Source organism: Cryptomeria japonica, chromosome 7 (genome assembly GCF_030272615.1).
Source record: "Cryptomeria japonica chromosome 7, Sugi_1.0, whole genome shotgun sequence".
Taxonomy (NCBI): Eukaryota; Viridiplantae; Streptophyta; class Pinopsida; order Cupressales; family Cupressaceae; genus Cryptomeria; species Cryptomeria japonica.
The window spans coordinates 108,984,448-109,012,364 of NC_081411.1; the positions used below are offsets into that span (position 1 = coordinate 108,984,448).

Sequence of the window (27,917 nt, forward strand, 5' to 3'; positions counted from 1 at the left end):
AATTTGTTCATGAATAAATAAATAAAATGTATATTGCAATATTCTAACTGTGTTCAAGAAGATGACGATCTTCTTATGTTTAAGGTTACTATTTCAAGGTGACGATCTTGACAATAATTGACCAAGTGTCAAGATTGACTACATTAAGTTGTTGTCCCGGACTGTGCCGGATATCTTGATCATAAAGTATGTGATCATCTCATGATTGACTTCTTAAGTGATTGTCCCGAACTGAGCCGGATATCATTATATTGAGTTTATTGTCATGACAAGACTATATTAAATGTTGTCCCAAATTGTGTCGGAAGTCATGATAGAATATGCTCCCAAGAAAATTACTTAGATCCACTCTTGCTAAGAGGGAGTGTTAAGATATAGCCCTCATGAATCTAACTAATGGTAAATCGGTTATTATCTGGAGAGTGATATATTAACAGAGCATACAGTTTGGAAATTAAACATAAACAAACTAATTGTTATGAACGGTTGCCTACGTAGGGACATGTCCATACGTGGCAGTTAACAAACTAATTGTTATGAACGGTTGCCTCCTTAGGGACATGTCCATATGTGGCAGTTGCCACGTATGGACATGTCCCTACGTAGGCAACCTTTCCTCTTGTATTTAAACCGGATTCAATGATGGAGACGATCAATAACTCATGGCAATCAGTCTTCCAGAATCACTGTCATTATTCTTCGATCCATATTTCACAACATAGTTGATAATTGGTCTTTCAACTCTGAAATCCTCATGAAATAGGATGTAATTGCTTCTCCTTTGTTCATGTAGATATGCATTAATTGCTTCTTTAAAGTGAGCAATCTACTTGCATTATTTATTTCATATGAGTTTTGAATGGTCTTGAACATATCATAAGCTATAGTTAGTTTTGAGATGGTTGGGAGAATGTGATCTTTAACAGCATCAATTATGATTTTCTTAGCCTTGTTGTTGTGTCTTTTCCAAGCAGTTTTCTCTGGCTCGTCTTTGGGCATCTTAGTGTCTTCTTCTATGTATGCATCTAGTTCGAGTTCTTGAAGAATTGCTGTTATTTGAATTCTCCACAAGACAAAGTTGGATGCTCCTTCAAGTCTATCCTCCACTCTAACACTGTTCACCATAATTGTTCTGAATGCAAGTTTGAGTTTTTTAGAAAAGAGGTGTTTCTATTTTTATTATTTCTCTACCAACTTGGCTCTAATATTATGTTAAGGAATCTGGACAAGAGATAGAGAAGATAACAGTCTGATAATGGACTTTAATGAGATCACTGCAATGAATATGTTTTCCTCCACTGCGTATCTATATAACTCTGTTATATTAATCTTCTACGATAATGTCGACAACTTGTTGGGTCATGAGATTGCCACAGTTATTGATATCGATTACCAGCAAGTTGTCGACGCCTTTGCATATATAAGGATGGAGAGTAATGTCCATGTAGGGGCATGACTTCTACGTGGCTTATGTCACGTAGAGTCATGACCCTACGGGGACATGACCCTACGGGGACATGACCCTCTATCCCTTGTTCACCACTGATGTTCATTAGTTAACAATAATGGTGCTCGGGCTCACTAACTAATTCGACCTCGATAGTTATCGGGATTATTGTGAACCATATTGATTATTATATAAAGTAATAAATATGTATATGTACGTATATACAGATTGCTTCAATCCAAATGAAGCTATATCCTTAACACCTCAAGGAACAAATTTCAAGAATTTCTTCTCCAGTTCCAAAATGTGCCCAAGGTTGGAAGCAAGACGTAAAAATCAAGGTTCAGGATTGAAGAAATTCCTTCCTTAGGGAAGAATTGCACCCAAGAAGAAGAAATTCCAAGAAAGTGGAAAATTAACTAAGTGTTGGAAATTCCTTCCTTTAGGACAAAATTCCAGGAAATGTGAAAATTTGGCTAAGTGTTGGAAATTCCTTCCTTCAGGACAGAATTCCAGGAAAGGTGAAAAATTGACTAAGTGTTGGAAATTCCTTCCTTCACGACAGAATTCCAAGAAAGGTGAAAAATTGGGAAATTCCTTCCTTCGAGACGAAATTCAAGCAAGGAAGAAATCACACCCAAGGATGAATTGAAGATAAAATTTCTAAGGCAAGGAAGGAATCAGGGATGAACTAAACAAGAAATTTCCCCTGAGTAAAATTTTGAAAAATCCATTCTCAAGCATCAAATCACCTCCAAATTTCAAAATTTTTACATATTTGGATTCGTAGGAGAATTCTCTCCCTCTTGGACTTGAAACCTTAATTTGTGGAAAATTCCTTAAAAATAGGAGATATTGAAAATTGATTAAAAAACCTTCTCCAAGCAAGGAAAGTTGAAGAGACTTCAAGAAAAATCTTCCTAAATCAAATTTTCTCTCTCCAACAATTCTAGATGTGTAGGAGCGGATATACGACAACGAGATCCACTTGCATGGCGAGGATCTATTGAACACATGGCAATATGGTGGCGCATTCATTGCCGAAATATTTGACCAAATGGCGACCCGGTCATTGCATGCTGAATTTAGGGCAGATTATTTTTGCATGCAGCTGCCGCATGTGGAAATGATGGAGCATTTATGACATAACGGGGTGATTTTTGCATGGATGAATATTCAACGCATGTTGGGCGAATTTGAAAGAGGTGGTGCATTTAATGCGCAATGGATGCTATTTTGGGTACTTTTGAATTAATTGTATATGGGCTTAGTGGGCATTAATAGCCGATTCCCACCTTGTCGCATCTTGAGTAGGGAATCTTTAGGGTTTGTATGTAGTCAATGCCAGGAGCCTATATAAAGGGGTGACCCCCCTCATTTGTAAAAGGAGGAGAGATTATTGTCTGAGATTGTTGCTAAGGATTGTTGAAGTAGCCAACTTAATACATTGTTCAACTTTGATGGTGTATTCTTGTTCTATTTTAGCAATCTGCATGGTCTTGCTCTCTTCATAGATTAGATTTGCTTTCATGTTGTTAGAACAACTAGATTTGATAGGATTACTTGTTGCAAAGTCCGAGCTCATACTTTTGGTGTGCAGCTGATTGTTGCATATTGTGCAAAGTTAGCCTGAGCCTCTGTTATGTGTGTATGCTTAACTTCAATTATCAGTGAAGATTGTTTGATTTGATGCTCCACATTGGTGATCTAAAAAACCTCTACACACCCTTTGAAGATTGCACCGCCTTCGCGTAGTTGTGCTCTGTTGGCGAAGCGAAGCGTGGTTTGATTTTGCATGAGTGATCCCATCTCTTGTTCTTAGGATTAGATTAACTTTAGCATAGTTCTCTCTACCCTATTCTCATTTACTTTTGGCATATTTCGAAAATCCAAAAATCCAAAATTAGGGCTTTCATTGCAAATCATTCACATAGAAATCCTTGAACTTGCATGAGTTTGTTATCCTCTTCAATTGAATACGTAAGGCCCCTTGGGGCTTTCAATCAATTGAGTCACGTCCATGCACTGGAGGAACCTTGGAATTAGCCGTTTGAACATTTTGTGCAATCTTAGCATACGGACTAATTTTGATCAAGAGAGAGTAAGGTGACCATTGGTAACTTTATTCTGTGTTCGACACTGTCATAAAAAACACGTCAACAAGTATCATAATCATTACTAATTCTATTTTCAATACCATATAATTCTAAGCATAATGCATGTAAAGCATATATCATTGCCTATTCTAAACATTTGCATAGTCAGAAACATCACTGCAATCACTATCAAGAATCTAGCCAAAACAATAAATCTAGCCATAAGTCTATCATCATGACAAAGTATCAGAAATCAATGACAAGTCCAATGAAACACAAATAAGCAAGATAGGAGAGGGGCATCACATACTAAGCAGTGTTGGGTACCTTGCCCCCAACATCTCAGTGGTCTCCATAACAAGCCATCCATGGGATATGAAATAGCAAAGTAACTCCATTTCACTATCTATCTACATAAAAATGAGAATCTTCTTCGCCTCAAGCCACTAGTGGCACATGACCAATGCCCATATCGTGTAAGTTTTGCCACCCCATGTGTGACCAAAGCGATATCCTCCAACTCAGACAAGTACCTCTGCATCGTACCCAAGACATCATGTGGATCTGGTTTTGAAATTTGAATATGCATGCCTTGGGTCTCATCCTCACTAGAACCATCAAAATACGCATCTTCTAGGACCTTGGCCTTAGCCTTAGCCTAAACTAGTTGGGAAGTAGTGGCGACCTCTTATGTGCCATGGCCACTAGACTCATCTGTTTCCTCCTGCATTGTCTCTATAGGCTCCATAATATGTACTATCTACTCCCTTGCAATTGCTTCCTACTCCACTCCTTGCTCCATCTCTCCAACAACCAAGTGCATGACTTTCTCCCTATCGATTGTCAGAAGCTCCAAATCATTCAAGTATCTTGGTGATGGTAGGGCAGGGGCTGCGATTGTCTCCTGAAACTGACTGAGCCAACTATCCACCCTTGTAACTTTTTCTCCCATCTTCGATGGTGTGGTTTTGGTGTTGGTGGCAATTGGCACCTCTGTGGTAGTGGCAACTAGCACCATCGTGGCACCTAGCACTGGTGCGACAATTGGCACTAGCATCGTATCTAGCATTATCATGACTAGGCACCCTCAATCTAGGCAAAATGGCCACTGGTGTGGCTTCCTAAACACCCTCCCATGTAGTGATTCTCAGTGGTGTATTGGACAAGAGTATTCTTGCGGTGGGCGAGAGTGTGATAGGTGCAAACACAATACTGCTTATGTCAATAGCACTACTCCTGACAACAATCTTCGCCAGATTTGGAGGTGGAGGCCACACTGGTATTGAATACACTTCTACCACTAGATATGCTTTTTTTGACTCATCTTCCTATAAACTTAAACTTGAATTGGTGCTTTGAGGAATAGTGTCCTCACTAGATGAGGATGAAACTACAATGGTAGCTCCCTCACTATTGGCCGGTGGGCTACTAGTTGGTTGACACTTCCTTTTTCTCTGCTATGGCATAGTCGATGGAGCTATCTCCTTACTTGTCACCTAAATGCCTAGGTTAGCCTAGTAGAAGGCAATGGGCCACCTTGGCTCCAATTGTCCAATCAGTTGAAATCTTCTCCACTTGTCTAAAGGCACCTACATGTGGATAGCATCTAGGAATAGCTTGATAGTGTGCTAAGTCAAGTAGAAAGCTTTGTAGCAAAGGCTAAGGAAATGTAGATCCTTTCTGACAATCCCCTTACCCAATTATACAATCTCCCCACACTTAGGTTGATCATGTATTCCATCATCCATAACGCCACATCTATCGCATGGCTCGCACCCATTAGACGACACTTGAGCAAATCCAATATGTATTTCCATTCGACATTGGTGAGGAAGTCCTTTTCCAAAACCATGTTTCCTCTTAAACTCTGAAATCTCTCTTGTTGTTTTGGTGTCAAGTCTATCAGCACACCCACTGAATAAACAACTCCTTCGTCTCTAAGTTCACCTTCTTGGGTTTCCATACATAGTGCTCAGTAGATAGAACACCCAACACCTTGGTAAAGTTCATGGGCCAATACTAAATGGTCACCTCATAGCCATTGTAATCGATAACAAATTCTCTCCTCACTCGGTTGTAGCGTATCACCATGGCTTGCAAATAGGGCTCTAATTCTTTAGACTTGAAGAAGGGTAACTGTACGACTTTGTCTACAGATGCATTTCAAAGTATGCACTTCAAGATATGATTGTCCTTTACATTTAGCCACTAGCTTCTACATTCGCTGCTTGTCAGGTTCTCCCAAGTGATGTAGTTTACTAAGATCAGGATGTCATTTTTTTGTTTCCCTCTTGTAATGTGAGGTTTGGCATGCTTCCTCCTTCCTTTTGTACTACTCGTTGTTGTTGGGAAAATTAGTATTTGTTAGTAAATGTTTAGGGGTCGGCGGTTGGTCAACAGTAGCTGGTCGACACCCCGTGTATATATATCTGTGTACCCCAAATCTCTGGGTATGATTATGATTATGCTGATGCTGTTATGTTATACTGATGTTATTTTGAAGGTACATTGTAATGTTGGCATTAATGAATATACAATTTTGAGTTCTCTACATTTCGTGCATGTGTACTATTCTGTTTTGCTTGCTTTCTGTAATGTTCTGAACATACCCTACGAGGCAAAACATTTGGCGTCATTGCCGGTTCAAATGCCAGAGATCAATGGGGGCGGGCGGTAGGCACTAATGGGCCGACCATTTGATCAACAATTGATTGTTACTAACAACGATACACACGAAGAGGAAACCCAAGCCGAAGCACAAGAGAATCAGTTGACAAAGGACTTGGTAGACATGTGGGACGTTTTTGTCACCCAGTACATGTAGAGGGAGGCTCGGGAGACAACCGTTCCTAGAGACACTGTACAAAGTGAACTCACGGTTAACACACCCGTATTCGATCTTCTGGGGAACCTCCCGAGGCTGTTGGCAAGAAATTTAATTGAACTCCAAGACCAAAGGGAAGAGACCAATAGTGAACATCGTCGAAAGCACATCCTGCATCGATTCCAGGAAAGGACTCGAGAGGAAGAGGAGGAACATGACGAGAGTTGTCGACGACAAAGGATCCTCAACCCGTACGGAGAAAATAATTGATGTCAGTAACGTTGAATAAGGATAGGAATCGTGTACTGAAGGGGCAAGAGGACGAGCATGAGGCTGTCCAGAGAGCATTGAGGTTGGAAGAGCAAGCGAAACGAAGAAGGTGGTTACGGAGACTTGTCAAAGGAGATTGTGATGGTGGTGAGAGATTGATCGGAGATGGCCAAATATCTGAATTGATTGAGAACACCCGACACCATTTGGGGGACCTGACCCTCACGTTGGAAGAGATTGGCGACGGTAGCGAAGTGGAACCATACACACCGTTTCAAAGGGATTCAAGAGGATCCAAGGCCGGAAGGACACAGAGTGAGGAGCACACCGGAGACAAAGGCGTAGGGGATATGGGAGTGGCTGAGAGTGTCAGGAGGACAGTAGACCACTGTAGCCAGAACGTTTTGTTTGGGTCTAGTGCACCGAACCAGGGAGCAACTCTAACTGGACCTAGTGGACAAAGTGGGTCTCAGATTCCAATAGGACCTAGCGGATATAGTGGGTCTCAAATTCCAACCAGACCGAGTACTCAAAACATGCTACCACAGGGAGTTAGGACAATGTCGAAGCAGCAGAAATTACTGAAGTTTATGGGGGGATGGAATGGAGGACCCTGTACGTCATTGTAGAACATGCGAAACAATTTGGTATGCCAATGGGCAGACAAACCAAGATGAGTGGGTGACCCAGTTTCCTGCTACACTACAGGGAGTAGTGATAGATTGGTACTCTAAAGTTAACAAAACCAAGGTTGGTACATGGACTGACCTAAAGAAAGTGTTTCGGGCTGAATTCAGATTGCTTCGAGAAGATAATGAGATCGTAGCCGAAATTTATAGTACAAAGCAGAATAAACATGAAAGTGTGAGGGCGTACAACTGATGGCTTAAGGAGTTGTTAGGGAAGATGGAAAACCAACCAGCCGACGGATTGAAGAAGCACTAGTTCGTAGAGGGTTTGAATCCTTCTTGAAGAGGAAAATGAAGGTGGTCCCCCCTATGTCCTATGAAGATGCCTATAACAAGGCCATGGATATAGAGAGTGAAGACAAAACGTCCCGGAAAAAGAAAAACAAGTCCAATGATGACTCGTTCGAGGGGAGCAGCAGTGACGAGGAATCAAGCAAGAAGGTATAAGCCCTACACAAAGATATGCATCTAATGATGAAGGAATTTAAAGCTATGAAGGGAAGTAGTAGTAAAAATGAAGGGGAACTATGGTGTGCCAATTGCAAGGAAGATCACACTAAAGGCACATGCCCTAAAAAGGCCTTTTGCGACATTTTTAAGGTGTTGGGACACTCCACCAAGGAGTGCCCATACAACATGAAGACTAGAGGTGCACAAGTACTCCTTACCCAAGAGCAACCATCAACGGCTGTGGCAGTGGCCACCCCACAGCAGCCAACCAACACAACTGGATCATTCGGTGGCTATAAAAATAATCGGAAGGGAGGAAAAAACAACAACAATAATAGCCGTTGGATACAGTATAATGCCAAAGGCCGACCAATGATTCAATGTCAAGCCTGTAGCGAATGGGGCCATTTTGCCAGGGATTGCTTTAAGGGAGAAAGTTCGCAACACCTGTGCAGATGGTGCGGTCCAGGAGACCACGATGATGGGAACTACTCGAAGTCAAGAGTGAACCTATTGACCATCGACAAACCGAAGGAAGAGGAGACGTTGGCAATCACATAGGCGCAAGCAAAAAAGGCTACATACCCAGACCCTCATACGGAAAAGGAGAGGGTATGAGCAGCTAAGGCCGACGTTGAAAGGGAGATGAAGGAGCAAAGGGAAACAACAAATGAGGCCACCTGCGCTTCTGTGGAATCCGAACAAAATATCCTCAGACAAGTATTGCAGACAGAGGTGTCCATAAAAATTAGAGACCTTCTCAGCACTATGCCACGACTGAAGGAGGCCATTACCAACACCATAGATGTGCCTATCTATACGGCGGCACCCCACACGAAGATTCCAATCATCCCTTCAGCAGACCCAATGCTACTGGCTGTGAATAGAGGAAGACACCTTGCAGTAGTAGAAATGGGAATACTAGGTTTGATCCTCACGGACACCATTGTCGATGGAGGATCCGGGGTGAACGTGCTCCTTGAAGAAACATGGAGGAAATTGGGGAAGCCGACATTGCGGCCGTCAACATTTAACTTGGTAGGGGACGATCAACGCGGCATTAAGCCAATCAGGACTCTCATGGCACGACAGGCAACCATTGGCACTCAACCCTTCATTCTGGACTTTGTAGTTGTCCCTCTTAAAAAGAAAGGTTATGATGCAATCCTTGGGAGAGGATGGCTCATCGCTGCTAGGGTAAACCACAACTGGAAGCGTAATACGCTATCCATGGAAAGTGGGGGTCGGAAATTTGTGATCGACCTGAGGACACAGATAGTGAGTGAGGAGTTGGCATCCTCCTCGGAATCCGTATTAGAAGGAAAACCTTTTGGGATCAATGAGGGCAAATAGAAGATGGAGCCCGATGATGAAGGTGTTTTAGAGATGGAGGGTTGTTCTGAAGATTAGGTGGGCTCGCTGAATGGACTTTTCCATTGGCAGATGGAGGATTATAAAGTTTTCCATCCTGCATGTCACATGTTGCAAATAGAAAAGTACCAGAGGAGAAGGAAATGTTCCCACCTGAGTATAGAGAATATAAGGAAGGGGTCGCTCAAGTTAATGACACCCCAACGCACCAATTTGCTAAAGACAAACCCATAAGGTATGAGTACCCCAACCTGAAGGAGACAAATTTGGGAGATGAAACAAGTCCCAAGAATATTCTAGTTGGGGATGACTGGGACCCAGTGTTGAAGGCAGCAGCCTTCAAGATTTTCATGGAGTATAAGGATGTGTTTACATGGACCTATAAAGACCTGAAGGGAGTTCCTCCGGAACTATGTATCCACCGGATCCCATTGGTACCAAGAGCTCAATCGGTATGGAAGAGAATGTAGCGCATGAATAAAAATTATGCTGCCCGAGTGAAAGAAGCGATTAAGCGGATGTTGGAGGCAAGCATCATATTCCGAGTCGAAACAAGTGAGCGGGTCTCACCGATCGTGATATCACTGAAGGAGGCCAACCAAATCCGCATTTGTGTGGTTTTTCGGTGTCTCAATGCGGTCACCATAAAGACCCGTTTCCGATACCCTTTACAGACAGTATCCTTGAGGAGGTAGCCAGACATGAGATGTACTCATTCCTGGATGACTTTTCAAGATACAACCAAATCTCTATAGCTGAGGAGGACAAACTGAAGACCACATTTGTGGTAGAAGACGGTGTATATGCGTACAACCGAATCTCATTCAGATTGTGCAATGCTCCTGCTACATTCTAGAGAATAGTTCTCCATATTTTCGACAATGTCTGTAGGGAATTTCAAGGCCTTCTTGGATGATTGATCCATCTATAGTGGACAGGACACTCACTTGGTGGCATTACGGGAATGTATGGAACAATGTTGGAGGGCCCGACTAGCCTTGAACCCTAAGAAATGCAGGTTTATGGTGCCTCAGGGAAAATTGCTCGACCACATTGTCTGTAAGGCTGGTTTGAAGACATACCCGAATAAGGTAAGGGTAATAGTGGAGATGGAGTTTCCAACAGATGTGTCAAGAATCAAGTCCTTCCTAGGCCACATAGGGTACTATTGGAAGTTTATTAAAAACTTCGCGCAGATCTCGTACCCCCTGGACAAACTCACTCAGAAGGGGGAGTCGTACATATGGGAGATAGAGCAGGCATAAGCATTCGAGGAACTAAAGATGAGGCTGGTGGCTGCACCCATTCTTGCCTACCCGAATTGGGAGAGAGAATTCCACGTCCATGTGGATGCCTCTAACTATGCAATTGGTGCCACATTAGCACAGGAGGGAGGACATGGGCTCGATCACCCCATTTATTTTGCTAGCCGGTTACTGTCAAAGGCAGAGAAGAATTATAGTACTACTGAGAGGGAAGCCCTCGGGATGGTTTATGCTGTGCAAAAATTTTGCCATTATCTGCTGGCAACCCCGTTTACATTTTATGTGGATTGTTAGGCATTGATGTACCTGGTGAACAAACCTATTATTCAGGGGAGGATCAGTCATTGGCTTCTCTTACTTTAGGAGTTCACGTTCACAATTATTGTACGTCCCGACAAGAGCCATGTCATTACCAATCAACTATCACGGATTAAATCTGGAGAGCCACTCGACAAAGTCAATGACGATTTTCCCGATACCCATTTATTTCAAATAGTTGCATTACCATCATGGTACGAAAGCATTACCAGGAGAAAGAAGGAAGTTGGTTTTGAGAAGCAAGACATGTCAATTGATTAATGGGTTACTTTACAAAATGGGCCCTGATCAGGTACTGTGAAGGTGTGTTATGGAAGAGGAGATCCGAGGAGTGCTAAGGGAAGCACATGAAGGACCCGCACGTGGTGACATGGGACCAGACACCACGGTGCGGAAAGTGTTGCTTGCAGGACTATAGTGGGCTACCCTGTATAATGATGCACATGAATGGGTGGTGGGTTGTGATACTTGCCAGAGGGCAGGAAAACCATTGAAGTGGGACTTTACACCCCTAAATCCTTCCCATGCCCAATAATTGTTCAAGCGATGGGGTCTAGATTTCATCGAACCATTGAAGGCCAGTCGTGCACGAAGGTGTCAGTACATTGTGGTGACCACTGAATATTTGACAAAGTGGGAAGAAGCACGGGCACTGCCAGATAACTCCGCTTTGAGTACTACAAGGTTCATTTATGAACAAATCATTACAAGGTATGGCATTCCTATTCAATTGACAAGTGATAGAGGTGGGCACTTTGTGAACAACGTAGTTAAATTGCTCATGATGGAGTTCAAGATTTTTCATTCTTTGTTGAGCCCGTACTATCCCAAGGCCAATGGCCAAGCAGAGTCCACTAACAAAATATTGGTATTGGTAATCTATAAATCATGCGGGGTCGAACAAGAAGACTTGGAAGAAAAGCTACCATCTCTACTGTGGGCGTATAGGACCATCTACAAAGTGACAACAGGGCAGACACCCTTTCAGTTGATGTACGGATAGGAGGCCATTATACTTACGGAATTCATGGTACCTAGCCTACGGATAGCAATTGAGAACTGACTAGGGGACATGGAGAGTCTACGGGAACGACTATACGCGCTGGGTAAGCTAGACAAACAGAGAATGATGGCCCAATGGGCCACTGAAGCAGCTAAGCAACGACATAAGTTTTGGCATGATAAGCATCTTAGATGTATGGAATTTCATCTAGGCCAATGGGTGTTGAAGTACAACAGCCGAAATGAAATAAAACCTGGGAAATTTAAAGTGAGATGGCTGAGTCCCTACAAAGTCTGAGAAGTAGCCGAGAACAGAGCAATCAAGTTGTCAATGTTGGACGACTAGCCAAGGAGACAGTGAATGGGTCAAAATTAAAAATGTATCACTGCAGGCAGCAGTGGAATGACCTAGTTCGTCCGGGGGAGGGGCCTAGCCGGACAATTTGAAAAGGTAACTATTTTATTTTTTTAGTAAAAAACAAATAAATTAAAAAATTAAAAAATTGAGAACTCGCCGTATGGTTGTCATTAAAACTGTATGGATAGAAGAAAACAAAATTGATAAAAACCATACGGACATTGCATAAATCGAAGGGGAGCAAACTAGTAGAGATTGCCATACATTGAAGAGATCCGTATGGAAGGGAGCTCGTGGTTACAAGAGAATTGCACATGGTGAGATCCGTACATGTGAAGAAAAAAATATAGAAAAAAAAACTTACGGGAGGCTGATCGTACAAGTGACAAGGAGGAGCCCAAGGTTGTACGGAAGACACAAACGAGGATAGAGCCATCACAGTTGGACAATCTGTACATTGCAAACAGAGATATTTCCATACAAGGTGAAGTGGTTGAAAATCCATACGAAGGAGCACTAAACCAAGTCGTACATCCCTCGCCATTGGTGCAATGGATCAAATTCGTACAAGCGGACAATGGAATTCGTACGAGGGAAGGACAAGCACAGACGTCATTCCAGAAGGAAATCGGAAATACACACCCTATAATCCATACATAGGGATTCATACGGTGGGTGACAGTGATTTTAAATCCGTATGATTATGGTGAATCGCAAGAGACGTCCGTACACTCAAAGCATGAGGAAATCCGTACATAAAGCATACAAAGGTCGATCGTACGAGGGAATTGTGACATTGCTAAGATGACAAGGGGAGTCTGTACGAAATCCAATCATACTAAAGCAGCCGTGGGATAGAGAAATAACTAAATTCAAAAATATTATAAGTGTGTTTAGTGGCAATTAAAAGGTTAATTTATGATGTCTGGGAGACCACAGTTAAATTGGAGAAAACGGTTGCAGCAGTTAGAGCCTCCAAAGAACCAACCGTCCAAGAAAGGCAAAATGGCAGAATCGAGCAGTGTAGCTATAGACAAAGGGAAAAGAACATTGCCGTCAGGAGTGAGGGTTGCAGGCGGGATGGATATAGGCAAAGTTGGGAAAGGAAAGACAATGTCGGCAAAAGTCACAACAGACACCATCACCTTCAAAGGGTTGAGTGACACTATCTGTAGAACGTGGTGGCTAGAGACTCCAGACAATCAGCCCATCAAGGATTCCCTTCGGCATGCACGGGTGCATTGGGCAATCCAAATGCCTGTATTCGCCATTCGAGATTTTGAGCCATGTCTCAGGATGATGATTACTGCGTATGATAGAAACGCTAGGGAATCTCTATTCATCTACCAACAAAGCACAGTAACGGTGTCATTTACAGCAAAAGCATTTACCGAAGTGTTCGACATTCCTAGCGAGGGCAAGAAAGTTGACAAAAATGCCACGAAGATGTTCGTTGAACAAAGGAAGAGACTTCTACAGTTAGTGTGTCGTGATGACTTGACAGCAGAGGAATGGGAATGAGTGAATGCACCGAAGGGACAAGGGTTAAAAAAGTCTTACATTGTGCCAGGTGAATGGCAATGTTTGTTCGATGTGACGAAGAGTAGACTCATGGGAGCCAGTCGAGCCTCAGACACTGTTGTACCCATGATAGCTTTGATGAATGGGTTAAGGAATGGTACGGTGTATGATTGAGCATCTATACTGTCGGATAGGATTCATGAATTCCTCATTGAAACATAAAGCCTTCTATATGCCCTTTCATGCCATTGGATTTTTTCTGGAGGCCATCTAAACATAGGTACCCTCAGAACGACATGTGTGGAAGCCACAGAATTAGGTGGACCCCTCGCGGCCGCCTATCTTTTATTGGACTCACCTAGATACCTTCACAAGAAGTGGGGACGTCCAACATCGCAGGAAGCGAAGGCGGCAGCAGGTGGTGGCTTCAGAGAGTGAGCTAGAGTTGGCTGAAGAGGAGGAGAGCAACGCAAGGGAAGAGTTGGCATACCTCTTCCAGCAGTGGTGGTGGCAATGATGCCTTCCGGCTAGCTAGTTGAAGAGAAGTGGGGCAGAGTCTTGGAGAGGAGACGTTGGATAGTGCTGGTGGCAGTACACGCGCAAAAGGTGTCATGGGTGCACCCTTGAGTGGTACGAGTACGGTTGGAGTAGCACCATCGAGGGGGGTCAGACCTTCGAGAGAGGTGAAGACTGGACGACTTATTTTCGCTCCAACCTTGCTGGAGGTGGACGGTGAACTAACTCCACTCCCTACTTCGGGGATGACAGTTGGAGCTATACCAGTGCCAGGAATTGAGCAATTGCGACCTCCACCCACGCAGACACCCTTTAGTGTCACCCCACTTGCACACAGAATGTCCGCAAACCAGGCACCCACTACAGAGCAACGGGCCAAGTTGGAGAATTTTCCTGCGAGTCAGGATCCCGCTAGAAACAAAGGGGGTGAGTTGGAGAGTACGGTCCTATTGTGATGTTTTCACACATCTCCCCATTGCAAATGGAGACCCCCTACTTTTTAGGCCCTTCCGGTCTTTTGGCTTTGTTTTTTGGGTTTATTCACAGCAGTTTCGTCATTCTCTTTGCTTTGCAAGTGTTTGGGGGTCATTTTGATTAAGTCTTCTTTTCGTTTGAGAAAATTTGGTTAAGTCTAGGGCTTGTTTTGGCTATTTTAGGGTTTCTGCCTTCAGTCCTAGATTTTAGGAGTTTCTGTTAGGGTTTTGGAAAAACTGAACATAGAACTAGAATCGGGACCCTTCAAGGAACATCCCAATAAAATTTGAGTGAATTCTGAGCACTTACTATTTTTAGTAAGTTTCACTGCCTCTCGAATTGGTCTAATTTTACCAAAAATTCAAACTTACTATTTTTAGTAATTTCTATTTTTAGTAAGTTTGTTTTTTTAGTAAGTTCTTTCGTGACCTATTTTGTCCAAACCCTAACATTTTGAAACATTTACTATTTGGGAAAATCTATTTTTGGCAGGTTCTTCACAGGAAAACACTGAAAACTGAACATCCCTGAAGATGCTGAAGACTGAACGTTCCTGATCATTTCTAAATCTGGAAGAGTCGGAAGGCAGAAAAGTTGGATAAAAAAATGGTTAAGTATGGAACTCCTATTCTAGAAGAGGGAAGCATGCAAAATCATCCAAGTCTGGAAATTCACATCAATCCACCAATGTCATCCTGATCCGAAAATGGCTTGAAATTTGACTGTTTGAAAATTAGAAAGATCTTCCGAAATCCAGAATTTGCATTATGATTCCTAGGGACCTGAAACCACTCTCAAACATCCTGACAATATATATGAAATATAACTTAAAGTATAAGAAAGGAAAAAAGACATATTGAAGATGCCACTTATACATAAATGTTATATTTCATATATATATTCTGATAAAGGAAAATTCCTACCTCCTAGCAAAAATCCGCCCAAGACATTTGCATGGCGCCAAAGTAGGGTATGCATGGAGAGATGGAAAAAGTATGAATTCCATGACCAAGACCAAAATGCGCTTGAGCACTATGGAGGGCGCCAAACTGGATGGGTCATGGAGGATTCAACATTTGATGAAATTCCTCCTCCACAGTAAAATTCCACCCAAACACTAAGCAGGGCGCCAAAATGGAGGGGTCATGGAGTATTCAACATTTGACGAAATTCCTCCTCCATAGTGAAATTCCGCCCAAGGCATGGTGAAGGCACCAAAACAAGGAAGTGATGGAAGATTCCAAACAAAGTGTGAATTCTTCTGCACATGGAAATAGCACCCTAGACTTAATGGAAAGTGCCAAATTGAGGGGTGCTTGGAGGAATGGAAAATGATCAAATTCCAAGACATGGTGAATTCCATGCTTAAGCTTGAAAATTGAAAATTTGGCTAAGGCATGAAAGTCAAAGGGTCAAGGAGGAATGGAAAAGCGGAAATTCCCTCAAGAAAAGTTTTGAAATTTCCATTTTTGGACACCAAATCTTATCAGAATCCGAAAATTCTTACAGATTGGGAATCGTGAGAGAATTCTCTCTCTCCTAGACCCGGGTCCTAAATTTTAGGAAAGTTCCTAAAAAATAGGAGATGGTGGAAAATCATTAAAAATCTCCTCCAGAGCAAGGAAAGTTTGAGACACTTCATGGATCAAATTCTTCTCTCCTGAAGTTTTCTCTCTCCAAGGTTTTCTCGCCAAGTGGCAGCCGAGTCAATGCATGAAGAATTAATGGAGCATCTTTTGCATGTAGTCGTCACATTTGGGGCATTATGGCTGATTCCTTTTGCATGTAGTTGTCGCATGTGGAGGTGATGGTGCATTTATGACATGATGGGGCAATTTTTGCATGGATGAATATTCAACACATGTTGGGCGAATTTGAAAGAGGTGGTACATTTAATGTGCAATGGATGCTATTTTGGGTACTTTTGAATTAATTGTGTAAGGGTATGATGCGTTATTAATTGTCGATTCCCACCTTGTTGCATCTTGAGTGGAGAATCTTTTGGGAAACCCTAATTAGGGTTTTGCATGTAGCCAAGGCTTGAAGCCTATATAAAGGGGTGACCCCCCCTCATTTGTAAAAGGAGGGGAGACCTGTATGAAATTGTTGCAATAAGTTTTGAGATAATAACAGTGAAACATTATTCTCTGATAGTGTCCACTTAAATTATTTTTTCAAAGCTTGCATGGTTTCACCTTCCTCACTTAGATTAGAAATAGTAAAATGCTTTGATTTCAATGGAGAATGTAATGGTGTCTGATGAATTTCCATAGTTCATACTTTTGCATCTTACTGATTGTAAGTTGCAGTGTAAAGTTAGTCCGAACTCCCTAAATTTGTGCTAAGTTCGATTGTGGATAGTCATTTGGATTGCGTCGTTTTTGGGTATTCAAATGTACTTTCTCGATTTGAAAATCCTCTAACATCCCCAGAAGATTGCACTGGTTCTTGCGGAGTTGTAGTTGATCTTGGCGAAGCAGAGCTTGGTTTATTTGGAATTTGTCCACCAAAGCACTATTCATTGTTATCACTGCCCTTAGGAGTAGATTTAGATCCTTCTAAACCCTTTCCCTTTTATTTTTAGTTCATTTTAGTCTGTTCGAAGCAACAACATCGCAGAATTGCCATAGCTGATGATGGAGTTCTAGCCACAACAAAGAAGTGAAAGATTGATGCAAACATAAGGCTCCTTGGATTACCAGCAATCACATCAGCCAACTAAGTCACGTCCACGCATTGGAGGAAACTTGGAATTAGCCGTTTGAACTTTATGCAATCTTAGCATACGGACTAATTTTGATCAAGGGAGGGTAAGGTGACCGTTGGTAACTTTATTCTGTGTTCAAGGCTGCCAAAAAAACATGTCAATAGGTCCACGCATGGGATGCATGGTTGGACCGCTACCAGGCAACCCTCATGGCACCGGTTGGGTCTTGACCTCCTTCACCATAGCCACTAGTGTCGCCGGAGATAGTAGATTTAGAGGAGGGGAGTTCTCACAAGCAACAGGAGTCAGCTATGGATGTCTCCTAGGATAAGGTGCTTGGAGAGGACTATAGGGCTATTGAGGCTAACCATCAGATAACATCCTCTATGCAGGGTTTGTCAGGTGCGGTGGACCAGTTTCTAGCAGAGAGGGAGGCCAATGCACAGAGGATGGTTGCCTTGGCAGATGTGGAGGCCAGTGCACGACGAATGGCGGCTTCAATTCAGGAACTGGCTCTTGGACAGACTGCAGTAGAGGATCTGCTTGCATTTTCCACAGGGGGATGTGCAGAGGAGTTTGCTCGATGTTTCGATTGAGGGGATGGCCTACAGTAGAGATGCCTCCCTTGTTGGAGGACTAGAGGTGCAAGACGTCGACTGGTGAGAGTGGGACATACTTGTTGTTGCAGCAAGTGGAACAGGCATTTCGAGATGGCTACTATGAGCTCCGACGTGCACAACATTTGGCATCTGGGGCAAAGGCAGAACGAGTGGCAGCCATCACAGCTCGGGAGGAGCTAGCCACTCGATTGCAGACCATTGAGGAGGAGCTCCTACAACAAAGGGCTCGGGTAATGGCATTGGAGGTGGAGTTGGTCCAGGCAAAGGCAAAATTACCACAGGAGGCGGCTACGTGAGCAGCAGTAGAGACTCGCCTCACTTCAGTTTTGCAGGAGTTGGACAAGAAACATAAGGAAGTCATGGAGGCGATGTTCATGGTGAAGACTTCGCAGGTGCGACACCTAGTACTCGAGCGGCACCTCCAATATAGGACGCAACAGGTTCGCCAGTTGAGAGAGAACCTAGCTGCATCTGCACCGACCCCTCCTCCTGCACCTTCTTCTTCAAGGACGCTTTCTCGGTCCCCAGCTCCTTGATTTCTTTTTTGTAGTTGTCAATATGGTGTCCCCATTTTGTTGTGTGTCGTCCGAAGATGACTCTCTTTTTTGGGAGGGATGATGTTGTCGGGAAAATTAGTATTTGTTAGTAAATGTTTAGGGGTCGGCGGTTGCTAACGGTTGGCACTGGCAGCTAGTCGACACCCCATGTATATATATCTATGTACCCCAAATCTCTGGATATGAGTATGATTATGCTGATGTTGTTATGCCATACTGATGTTATTCTGAAGGTACATTGTAATGTTGGCATTAATGAATATACACTTTTGAGTTCTCTACATTTCGTGCATATGTGTACTATTCTGTTTTGCTCGCTTTCTGTAATGTTCTGAACATACCCTATGGGACAAAACACTCGCCAATACTACAACTAATGTCTCGCCTTTGTCCTTCTCGACTTTATTTTCTAGCACTTCTTTAAAATAACTACTTCTCGATGGACTACCAAAACTCATCCTCGCCATGTGATTTTTTGTCCCCTTGCACTCATTTTGTTCAATGATTTATTCATGCATGGCCACTATGGCTTCTTTCCATACACACTTTTGTCTTCTTCATACAGCCTTGTAGATGCTATCACGTACGACCTGGCAGGTACTTCCTTGTCGTATGACCTAGATTCTTTTTCCATGTATGGCTATTCTCTCTACCTCTGTATAGGCTAATACATATTTTCACGGGCCCTTCTTTCTTGTCATACAACTAAGTACTCCTCATGTACAATCTATAGCTTTGTCTCTCATACTTCTTGTGCACACCATGTATGGCTTCCTTCTTACCCTATACAACCTATAAACACTTCCCTATCGTACCATGTATGACCTACAATCTTACCTCATACAATTCATTTCTTACCCTGTATGGGTTTTATCTTACCATGTATGGCCTTCCAATTTTCTCTTCATACAACTAAATGCTCATGATCGGCCATGTGCCCATACAGCTAATGTCCCTTTCTCTGGTAGAATTGTTTGTAGCGTATGGCCCTACATCTTAATCCTTATCGTACTACGTGAGGGTTGTGGTTCCTTGGCAGTATAGTCTTATTGCCACTCTTTTTGGCCTACTCACTACACTGACCAATTTTCTCCTTGGCACTATGCTCTTTGTGAAAAACAATGAGTCCACTAATTTTCTTTATAAATGCCTTCTCTATTTGTAGTGAGTCCTTGGATTAATTGTTTTATTAAATTCACAAAAAATAATATTCTTGTTCTAATGTTCCCCACCTATCTCAAGGATATAGTGATTTTTTATGTATTAACAAAGATAAATCTATGAATGCTAATAATAACATGAATTTGATGAAAATAATCTAGGATAAGTTAGAAGCATTATATAGCTTGACTAACTAAATCAATTCAAGTGGGATCCATAAGCCAAACTTGAGCCAAGACAACTATTCTTTTATAAGACATTTGAGTTCCACGTGTCACTTTTGTTTGTTGTTGGGAAAATTAGTATTTGTTAGTAAATGTTTAGGGGTCGGCGGTTGGTCAACGGTTGCTGACGGTTGGCACCGGCAGCCGGTTGACACCCTGTGTATATATATCTGTGTACCCCAAATCTCTGGATATGATTATGATTATGCTGATGCTGTTATGTTATACTGATGTTATTCTGAAGGTACATTGTAATGTTGGTATTAATGAATATATAGTTTTGAGTTCTCTACATTTCGTACATATGCGTACTATTCTGTTTTGCTCGCTTTCTGTAATGTTCTGAACATACCCTACGGGGCAAAACATTGTTGACATGTCAAGCCCTTCATTCAAGAATACATATGAACTTATTTCAGTAAGTTTTGTAGGAAGGAAATATGGGAAGAGTCGTATATGAACTACAACGCATGCTTTTTCCTTATCACTTGGACAATATAATTTCCAATTCAATCAAGACAGTCTTTAGAAAACCATTTTTACAAAGACTAAGGTCTTCAAAATTAAATGCTGACATTGTTTCTAAACATAGTCATCAAGAACAACAAGATTTGAAGTACTAGACATCATTACAATGTATTTTCCATCACTTACCAAAATTGAATCCAATACAACCCATCGTTACAATTTCCAAAACCTTAAATGGGAATAGGGAGAAAGTTATGTATATGTTCAAAATTATAATAAGTAAAATCAAAGCTAGCAAAATTTATTGTGCTTAGCATTGTGCATATGAATCAGTCAGTAAAAGACCCCAAATTTTTCAAAATATTGATGTCTAAGGCTTTGGTAGGTTTGCATTTTGGTGAGCTCTTTTAGTCTGATTTTGGGGGTTTGTCACCAAACTCAATGGGCAGTAAATAAATTGAGAGAAGGTTCAATCATATACAGAATGCACCCATCTTGACCGAAACTGTTGGTACATAACTACCTTCACAGGTTGGTCAAGCTTTTGTAAATAAACTAATAACAATAATGCACTTCTGGCCATATCATGTGGTAGCGCTCTTTCAATCATATTTTCATTATAGATCTCTCAAGTTTGTTATAGGATAAACATATCTCTATAAATCTAAGTACCTTTAACATATTGTGTAAGAAATTTCTAGTAATAAGCTAAAGGAACACAAGGTTCCACTTTATATTTAAATATAGGAAAGGATAAAGGGACTAGTTTGAGTGATGAACTTCTACAACTGAATTGAATTATTTACATCAAAAAAATACGAAAAAACAGAGATTTCAGTTCAGTATTCTCATAGCAGAGAAACTGTATAACTTTGGCATCTAAGTTACCTTCCAAACTGTGTTGTTGAACAAGATGGAATCCGTCTTTAATAGATCTTCAAGTTGATCCATCTCAGCCTTTGCATTTCTTATTGTTTTCACCATTCCACTGTCTACATTTGGATCTAGAAAGCACTTCCTTGCAATTGCATCCTTTGCTATCTCCTTCCATATAGATTTAGTTTTAACAAGCATGGAGCCATTCCCAACAATCCAAAGACAGAATCTGTTCATCGATAACACAATGGCATTGTATTTGTAATATAAAAATTTATTTTAATGTCTATGAAAAGGACACAACCTCTTTGTGAGGACAAAAGTAACTAATACGAATGAAGCAAAAAGATTGTAGAACACCATTTCCCAAAGAAACAAAACAAGAAAAAAAGTACCGTGCCCGGGTTAAAGCAACATTTGCACGTCTCCAATCAGAAAGGAAGCCAATGTTGTTGTTGGTTCTAACAGTGGAAATTATAATGATGTCCTTTTCTCCACCTTGAAACCCATCCACAGATTTGACCTCTATATCAATATTGTTCATCCATTCATCCTTACTCGTCAGCTTACTCTCCAAGTATCTAACTTGTGCACTGTAAGGTGATATTACACCTACACTAATTCTCATTTGTCTGGCAGCACAAACTGATTTAATTTTTAAAATTAGAAACACTTGTTTCACATTTTCCTCATCGATAATATACTATTTCAAAGTCACCTAACAATATAGGAGAAATAAAAATATCACCTATTTTATGTTTTTGACATTTTAAACTTACTCAAAGCTTGAGCATTGTTCAGATGGATTCAGGGTACACTTACGGAAAGAAACAAATTCACATCTTAATATAAGTGGTATAAACTGTCTAGCAAGACAGATGAAATATTGATTATATTTAAGAAATTTTTTTTAAAAAAGGAATGTATAGCCATTGATAAATAGGGTTAAGAATTTAGGATACTAATCATACACTAAAAATTAAGATATATAAGATTATACAAGCAAGGTACAGCAAAAAATTGAGTTCTAAAAATATTTTGACTGCTAGATATAATATAATGTTAGACTACCTTGTACACAAACATATATTGGATATAATTATTATGTAATGACACATTAATTATGTCTAAGTAGTTAACTTTAACAATGTAAGTTGCAACCACCCAATATGGCTTCCCCATACATGCATAAATACAGCAGATACAATTTGAGTTTCTATCACACAATTTTCACAAGCTTCATGCATTCATTCTTCTAACATTTGGTATCATGATGAGGAAGCCCTAGGAGAGGGTACACCAAACTACAAAAATCAGCATTTTCTGCAAAAGGACAGACTGAAGGGTGTTTTGTAAGAAATGTGTACTAGCATAAGTAGAGCTGACTCAGAAAAAAATTAACTGCAAAAATCAGCATTTACTGTATAAGGACAGACTGAAGGTGTTTTGTATGAAATGTATACTAGCATAAATAGAGCTGACTCAAAAAATTCCTATTCAGACTCAACTATTGTTTAGCCAAAGAGGCTAACTGTCACATTTTCACTAAAGGTGTTGACTGTCATTGAGAGATTCATCTGACTAACACAGCAGAGACATGACTGAAAACACAGAATGCAAATGGGCAGTAACACAAAAGGGGCACTATGGACAAAAAGTAGTTGCAGACCATAGAGAACGTGCAGAAATTAGCCAGGTAAAAAGCAGAAACCCTATCCACCAAAAATTACATATAACAGCAGCATAAAACTCGATTGAAAACCCTTAGCCAACAAAAAATTCCAGTTTGCGGGTTCAATATGAGCAGATCTTTTGTCAAACATCTTGTAATTCATGCGTTTAAAGCTAAAAATAACTCAAATGCTCTACTATTACATTGCATTACTCTGCAATTATCTATTTTCTATTTGCCAGAAATCCATCAAGGTCTTGAATTTTTTCTATAAGCCTTAGTTGTAATCCCAAATATCCAAAATCTGGTTTTTCCTAAAGTTCATAAGTTAACCAGACAAAATTTTGATATTGGAGTCACAAAATACTCATAATGTTGGATATGTGTTGTATACTGCATATGTTCTACATCTTTTCTGTATCTACCGTACTTTGTGAGTCTAAAGGCATGTGCCCCTCAAGAAAAAAATTAGGTTATTATATAAAGTTTTTTCTATCAATGGTTTTATATCCATTGTTTTGTAGTACCACTTAGCAGTTTATTATGGTGTTGTGCCTGTAAATACTCACACGTTGATTAGGGTTAAACAAAAGCAATAAGTATGTTTTCTACTGTAAACAATTGAGATAATTCATACTATAGTAAACGAGTGTTGTTTTTGATGTGTTTCTTCTCAAAAGAGTTTCTTAAGGTAAAATCTCTTTTTATGAGTGTGCCCTTATTTATTTGTGCTACATTTAAAATAATTTTAACATTGTTTCTCATTGCCTAGGTTCATTGGTATTATTTCTCTTAATTTGGTATGAGAGGAAGGGTTTAACTAGTTCTTTGAGAGCAAGGTGAATTTGACAAAAAAAATTATGCTGGAACTTTGAATTATAGAATCTTAAAATGGAAGATCTTGTTGTGGATAACTATTTATGAGTAATGCAGGAGCATTCCGGGTGTAGGGCAATCAGCATCGACCAAAAACATATTTTTCAGTTTGTTTTGATTTATTGTTGGCTTCTCAGCTTTGCAACCAGTGCCTAAACCTCTTAAATTACTAGGATCTCATTGGTTCTTGGGGTCATGGTTGACAAGATTGAAATAGATATGCCTCAAAGTAACGTTTTCTTACGAAGTTCATCTTTCAAGCACATGCAATTGCCTGGTGTAAAGCCAATCTCTACAACCTTTGCCAACATCCTCATGACCTAGGTCAAGGTGAAAGCTTTGGAATAGGGCACGAATATCCATCAAATCATTAAGAATACAAGGATTTTGTTAGATGTTGTAGTTGTGACCAACCTAGTAGACATATATGCAAAATGTGGAAGCATAGACGAGGCACGTCAACAGTTTGACAGAATGCCTCAAAGAAATGATGTCTTGTGGACTGCAATGATTGCAAGTTATGTACAAAATGGATCTGTTGGAAAGGTTTAAAAACTTTCAAACCAGTGCAATAGATAGGTGTCTTCTTGAAACCGATTCAGCTCCATTGTTGGAATAAGTCCAAAATGCCATCCTTAGAATAACAGCTAGAGAAGATATTATGGAAAGAATGTAAAAGTACGCAACAAGGCACCGAATAGGATTATTTAAAAATTGAATAATGGAACATATTAGTAGTGATACGTTGGAAATGTTTTCTGAAGCATAGCACTACTTCGAAGAAAACCCCATTCAATATCAAAGCATTGACCATGAGGGAGTGGAAGCAGCCCAGGAAATGAAACACTAGTTTATTGAAATGTGATAAATCAGCAAATGGAAAGAGGAAGGGGTGCATCGTGAGTGGGCATTGGCCTTGGAAAAATAGTGTGTGGGTTGCTTGTGCTGGTAGGTGAGACAAGTTACGTGGAGGAAGCACTGCGATAGTGAGGAACATGGGAGTGCGAGTGAAGGAGAAGAAGAAAGGCCAATGGAAGGCCATAATTGTAAATAGAGTGTCGCAAATTTGATGTGAAATAAATTTTGTTTCTTTGTTGCAATCCTTTGTGTTGAATTGAGTGCAAAGATTCTTTGCTAAAGTTTTGAGTTTTGAGGTTTGAAGGCAGGATGGAGTCCATATTGCATCAACTAGTATTAGAGCTAGAGGTCTTGAGCGTGTAGAGTCTACACCACGACCTAAAGGTGAATTTTGAAGAGGTAGAGTTGTCTGAGAGGCTCAAGAGAATTGTTGCAAGTGTGTTAGGAGTCCTGAACAATTGAGAGCTAAGAGGTACAAGTCGTGGAAAGAGAGTTGAAAGTGTCAAGCAGTTGTGGAGAGATTAAAAGAATTATTGCAAGTGTGCCTCAAAGGATTGAGAGCATGAAGCTGTGAAGAAAAGTGAATGCAAGTGAAAGATTGCAGCAGATGAGAGGATGTGATCGAAGAGGAAGATGAGGTTGGTCATGAGAAGACCCGTGATAATATCATTTTTGGAACGATATTGGGAAGAAGCAAATAATAAGAAGCTCTATGTATTGGAAAGAGAGATTGAAGCAAGAATGTAAGAAAGTTATGGGACAAGGCAAATCCCATTGAAAAAGGACAGCTGCATCCAAACGGAGGAAGATGTGAGAGCAACCCACATAAATGAAAAGAAGAAAAGAAATGAGGTGAGAAATGAAGAGACAAAAGAGGAGAAAATGGTCAGAGTGGACTGTCAATTGGTTAGTGAAAGCAGAGAATGTGACGGAGGTGAAAGTACTCACAAGTCGAGGTAGTAGAAGAGGAAGAAGTTCAGAAGGTAGAGGTTGTAGCAGAGGTTTTTCAAGAATTCGATGAAGATGGTGCATTACTTGTAGAGGAGATTGATTAAATAGAAGAGTTGTTTATTTTGAGTGAAGAAAATGAGAAAGAAGATGTAGAAGGACTCCCTGAAGAAGTTGCAATTGCAGTGAGTGATGATGAAGAAGACGTTGCAGTAGCAGAGGTGAATTTTTTATGAATTCTGTGATGTTGAATTTGAGATGAATTTGTATGTTGAAGTGAGTGAGAAAGAGAATCGTGTAGTGACAAAGTGGTATACAGATGTTGCATATTTGTATGTGGAAGTTGTGAAAGGTTGTGTAGGTGAGACTTGGTGGAGGTGGTAAGTTTGTGGTGAGTTGGGTCCTTTTGTATTGCACACACGCATACCCTGTTTGCGACAGAGACTTGTTGTGACCTTTTGACACATCACCCCATTCCAAATGGGTACCCCCTACATTTTTGTCCACTTGGTCTTTTGTTTGTGAGTTTTTGGGCAGTCTAGCAATAATTTCCTCAAGTTCCTGGCGTTTGGGTAAGTGTTGATGATTTTGTGCCAAGTTTGAAGCAAGCATTGTCTATTTTAGGGTTTCTATCTTGGAGACTTAGAAAGGAAATCGGTTATCTTAAGTATAGTGAGATTTGGCTAAGTGTAGAAAATAAAATCTTCCAAAGGGCCTTCCGGTGAAATTTGAGTATTTTTCATGAACTTACTATTTTTAGTAAGTTTCATTATGTCTCTGTTTGCCCTAATTTTGTGTTTGGAAAAAACTTACTATTTTTAGAAAGTCTATCCTTGGCAACAAATGAGCACTAACTACAGAAAGAACCAATGCATCTAGTTCCAAACCCGGAAAGATGAATGAAGCAATCAAATGATCAAATTTTGGCTAACTTTGGAAATCTTCCTTCAAGGCCTCAGCACATTAAAGAACTTTCCTTGGGTGCAAATTACAAAACAAGGAGGAATCATCCTCAAACTCAAATTCCTCCTCCAAGACCTAAATGCACCAGGAAGGTCTCCTTGGGTGCAAAACACATGGCAGGGAGGATTAATCCCTGGGATTGAAAATCCTCTTGCACCCTCCATATGCGCCCAAGTCTCAGAATGGTGTGGAAACTCAAGAATGTGACTAAGTTTTGGAAGAATCCTCCATGCCATACCCTAGTGAGAAAAATCATCCTCCCTATCTAGAATGCACCCATGATAGGAAGTAACATGAAGACAAAGTTTGAACGCCCAAAAAAGAATATTTCTCAATAATGAGGCATGACACACAAGACATAATGAACATTGCTATTTTGAAACAAGGTATGACAAGTGGGGTCCACTAGAATGACAAGTCATCTCCCTCTCAACAAAGGAAACATAAAATGTGTTTTGGAAGGAATTAATGAAGTTACTAAAATTATCCTAGTGCCAACATGGTAGCATGTGGGCGAATTCCCTATTTAAAGAGAGCATGAGATTTCATTCTTCACATCACATTTTGGAGAGATCAAGCAAGAGCAGGGCATGCTAGGTAGCTAAGGCATGGATTTCTCATCCAAGAATTATGTCCTTGGAGGTTTTAATTTATTCCAAGTCTAGAATATGCAGCGTGGAATTCTTTTCATGATGGATTTTAAATTTCCTTAGCATGATTTTAATGTTGATTATTTTATTTTGCAATAAGTTAGATGGCGGAGTCGAAGGTAGCGAGCACGTCCAGGTAGACTCAAATCAAGAATGAACTCAAAGGATTTATCCCTGAATCATGGATCCTTTCAAAATGGAATGTTTGATCATGATTGAAATCCTCAACTTGGATGGATTCAGGAGGAGAATGTTTGGTCATGATTGAAATCCTCCATTAGCTGTAGCCAAGAAAATAACTCGAAGTGGAATTGTGGCAGCAATTGGTTTTCCTCTTGCCATATAATGCCCAGATCTGATCATTGAATGTGCAAAATGTTACAACTCCGAGTGAAGAGCAATTGTAGCCCCTGACAGCAGACTCTTGGTGAATCTCACAGCTGAAGCAAATGCTGATGAGTCGAGTAATGGGATGTCCACAGGCATTCATCTTCGAGCCATGGATGTTCTACTTCATAGAGAAAGTGATGGACAATAAAGATCATAGATTGGGCAATGGTGATTAGTGATAACCTGTACAAACAATTGAAGATTTGGTGCATTCCAGATCCTTTCACATGGGCTCATACATTATTCATATGTTGGCAAGGATGGCCAAATTCAGCAGATTATTGAGAAAAGTGAAATAGCCTAACTAGCTATTCTTAGGAGAAATATGAAAACTTCTTGGATTTTT

General features: G+C 40.7%; 1 protein-coding gene across 1 annotated transcript in view; it reads right to left on the reverse strand.

Annotated features, from left to right (window-relative positions):
- Positions 1-27,917, reverse strand: part of LOC131045892 (uncharacterized) — a 152,599-nt gene that overhangs the window by 106,786 nt on the left and 17,896 nt on the right. Inside the window, exons 5-6 of the mRNA XM_057979557.2 lie at positions 21,610-21,859; positions 21,227-21,443 (exon numbers count right to left, since the gene is read on the reverse strand). Of these exons, the coding sequence (XP_057835540.2) occupies positions 21,227-21,443; positions 21,610-21,859 (467 nt within the window). The remainder of the gene's footprint in view (positions 1-21,226; positions 21,444-21,609; positions 21,860-27,917) is intronic.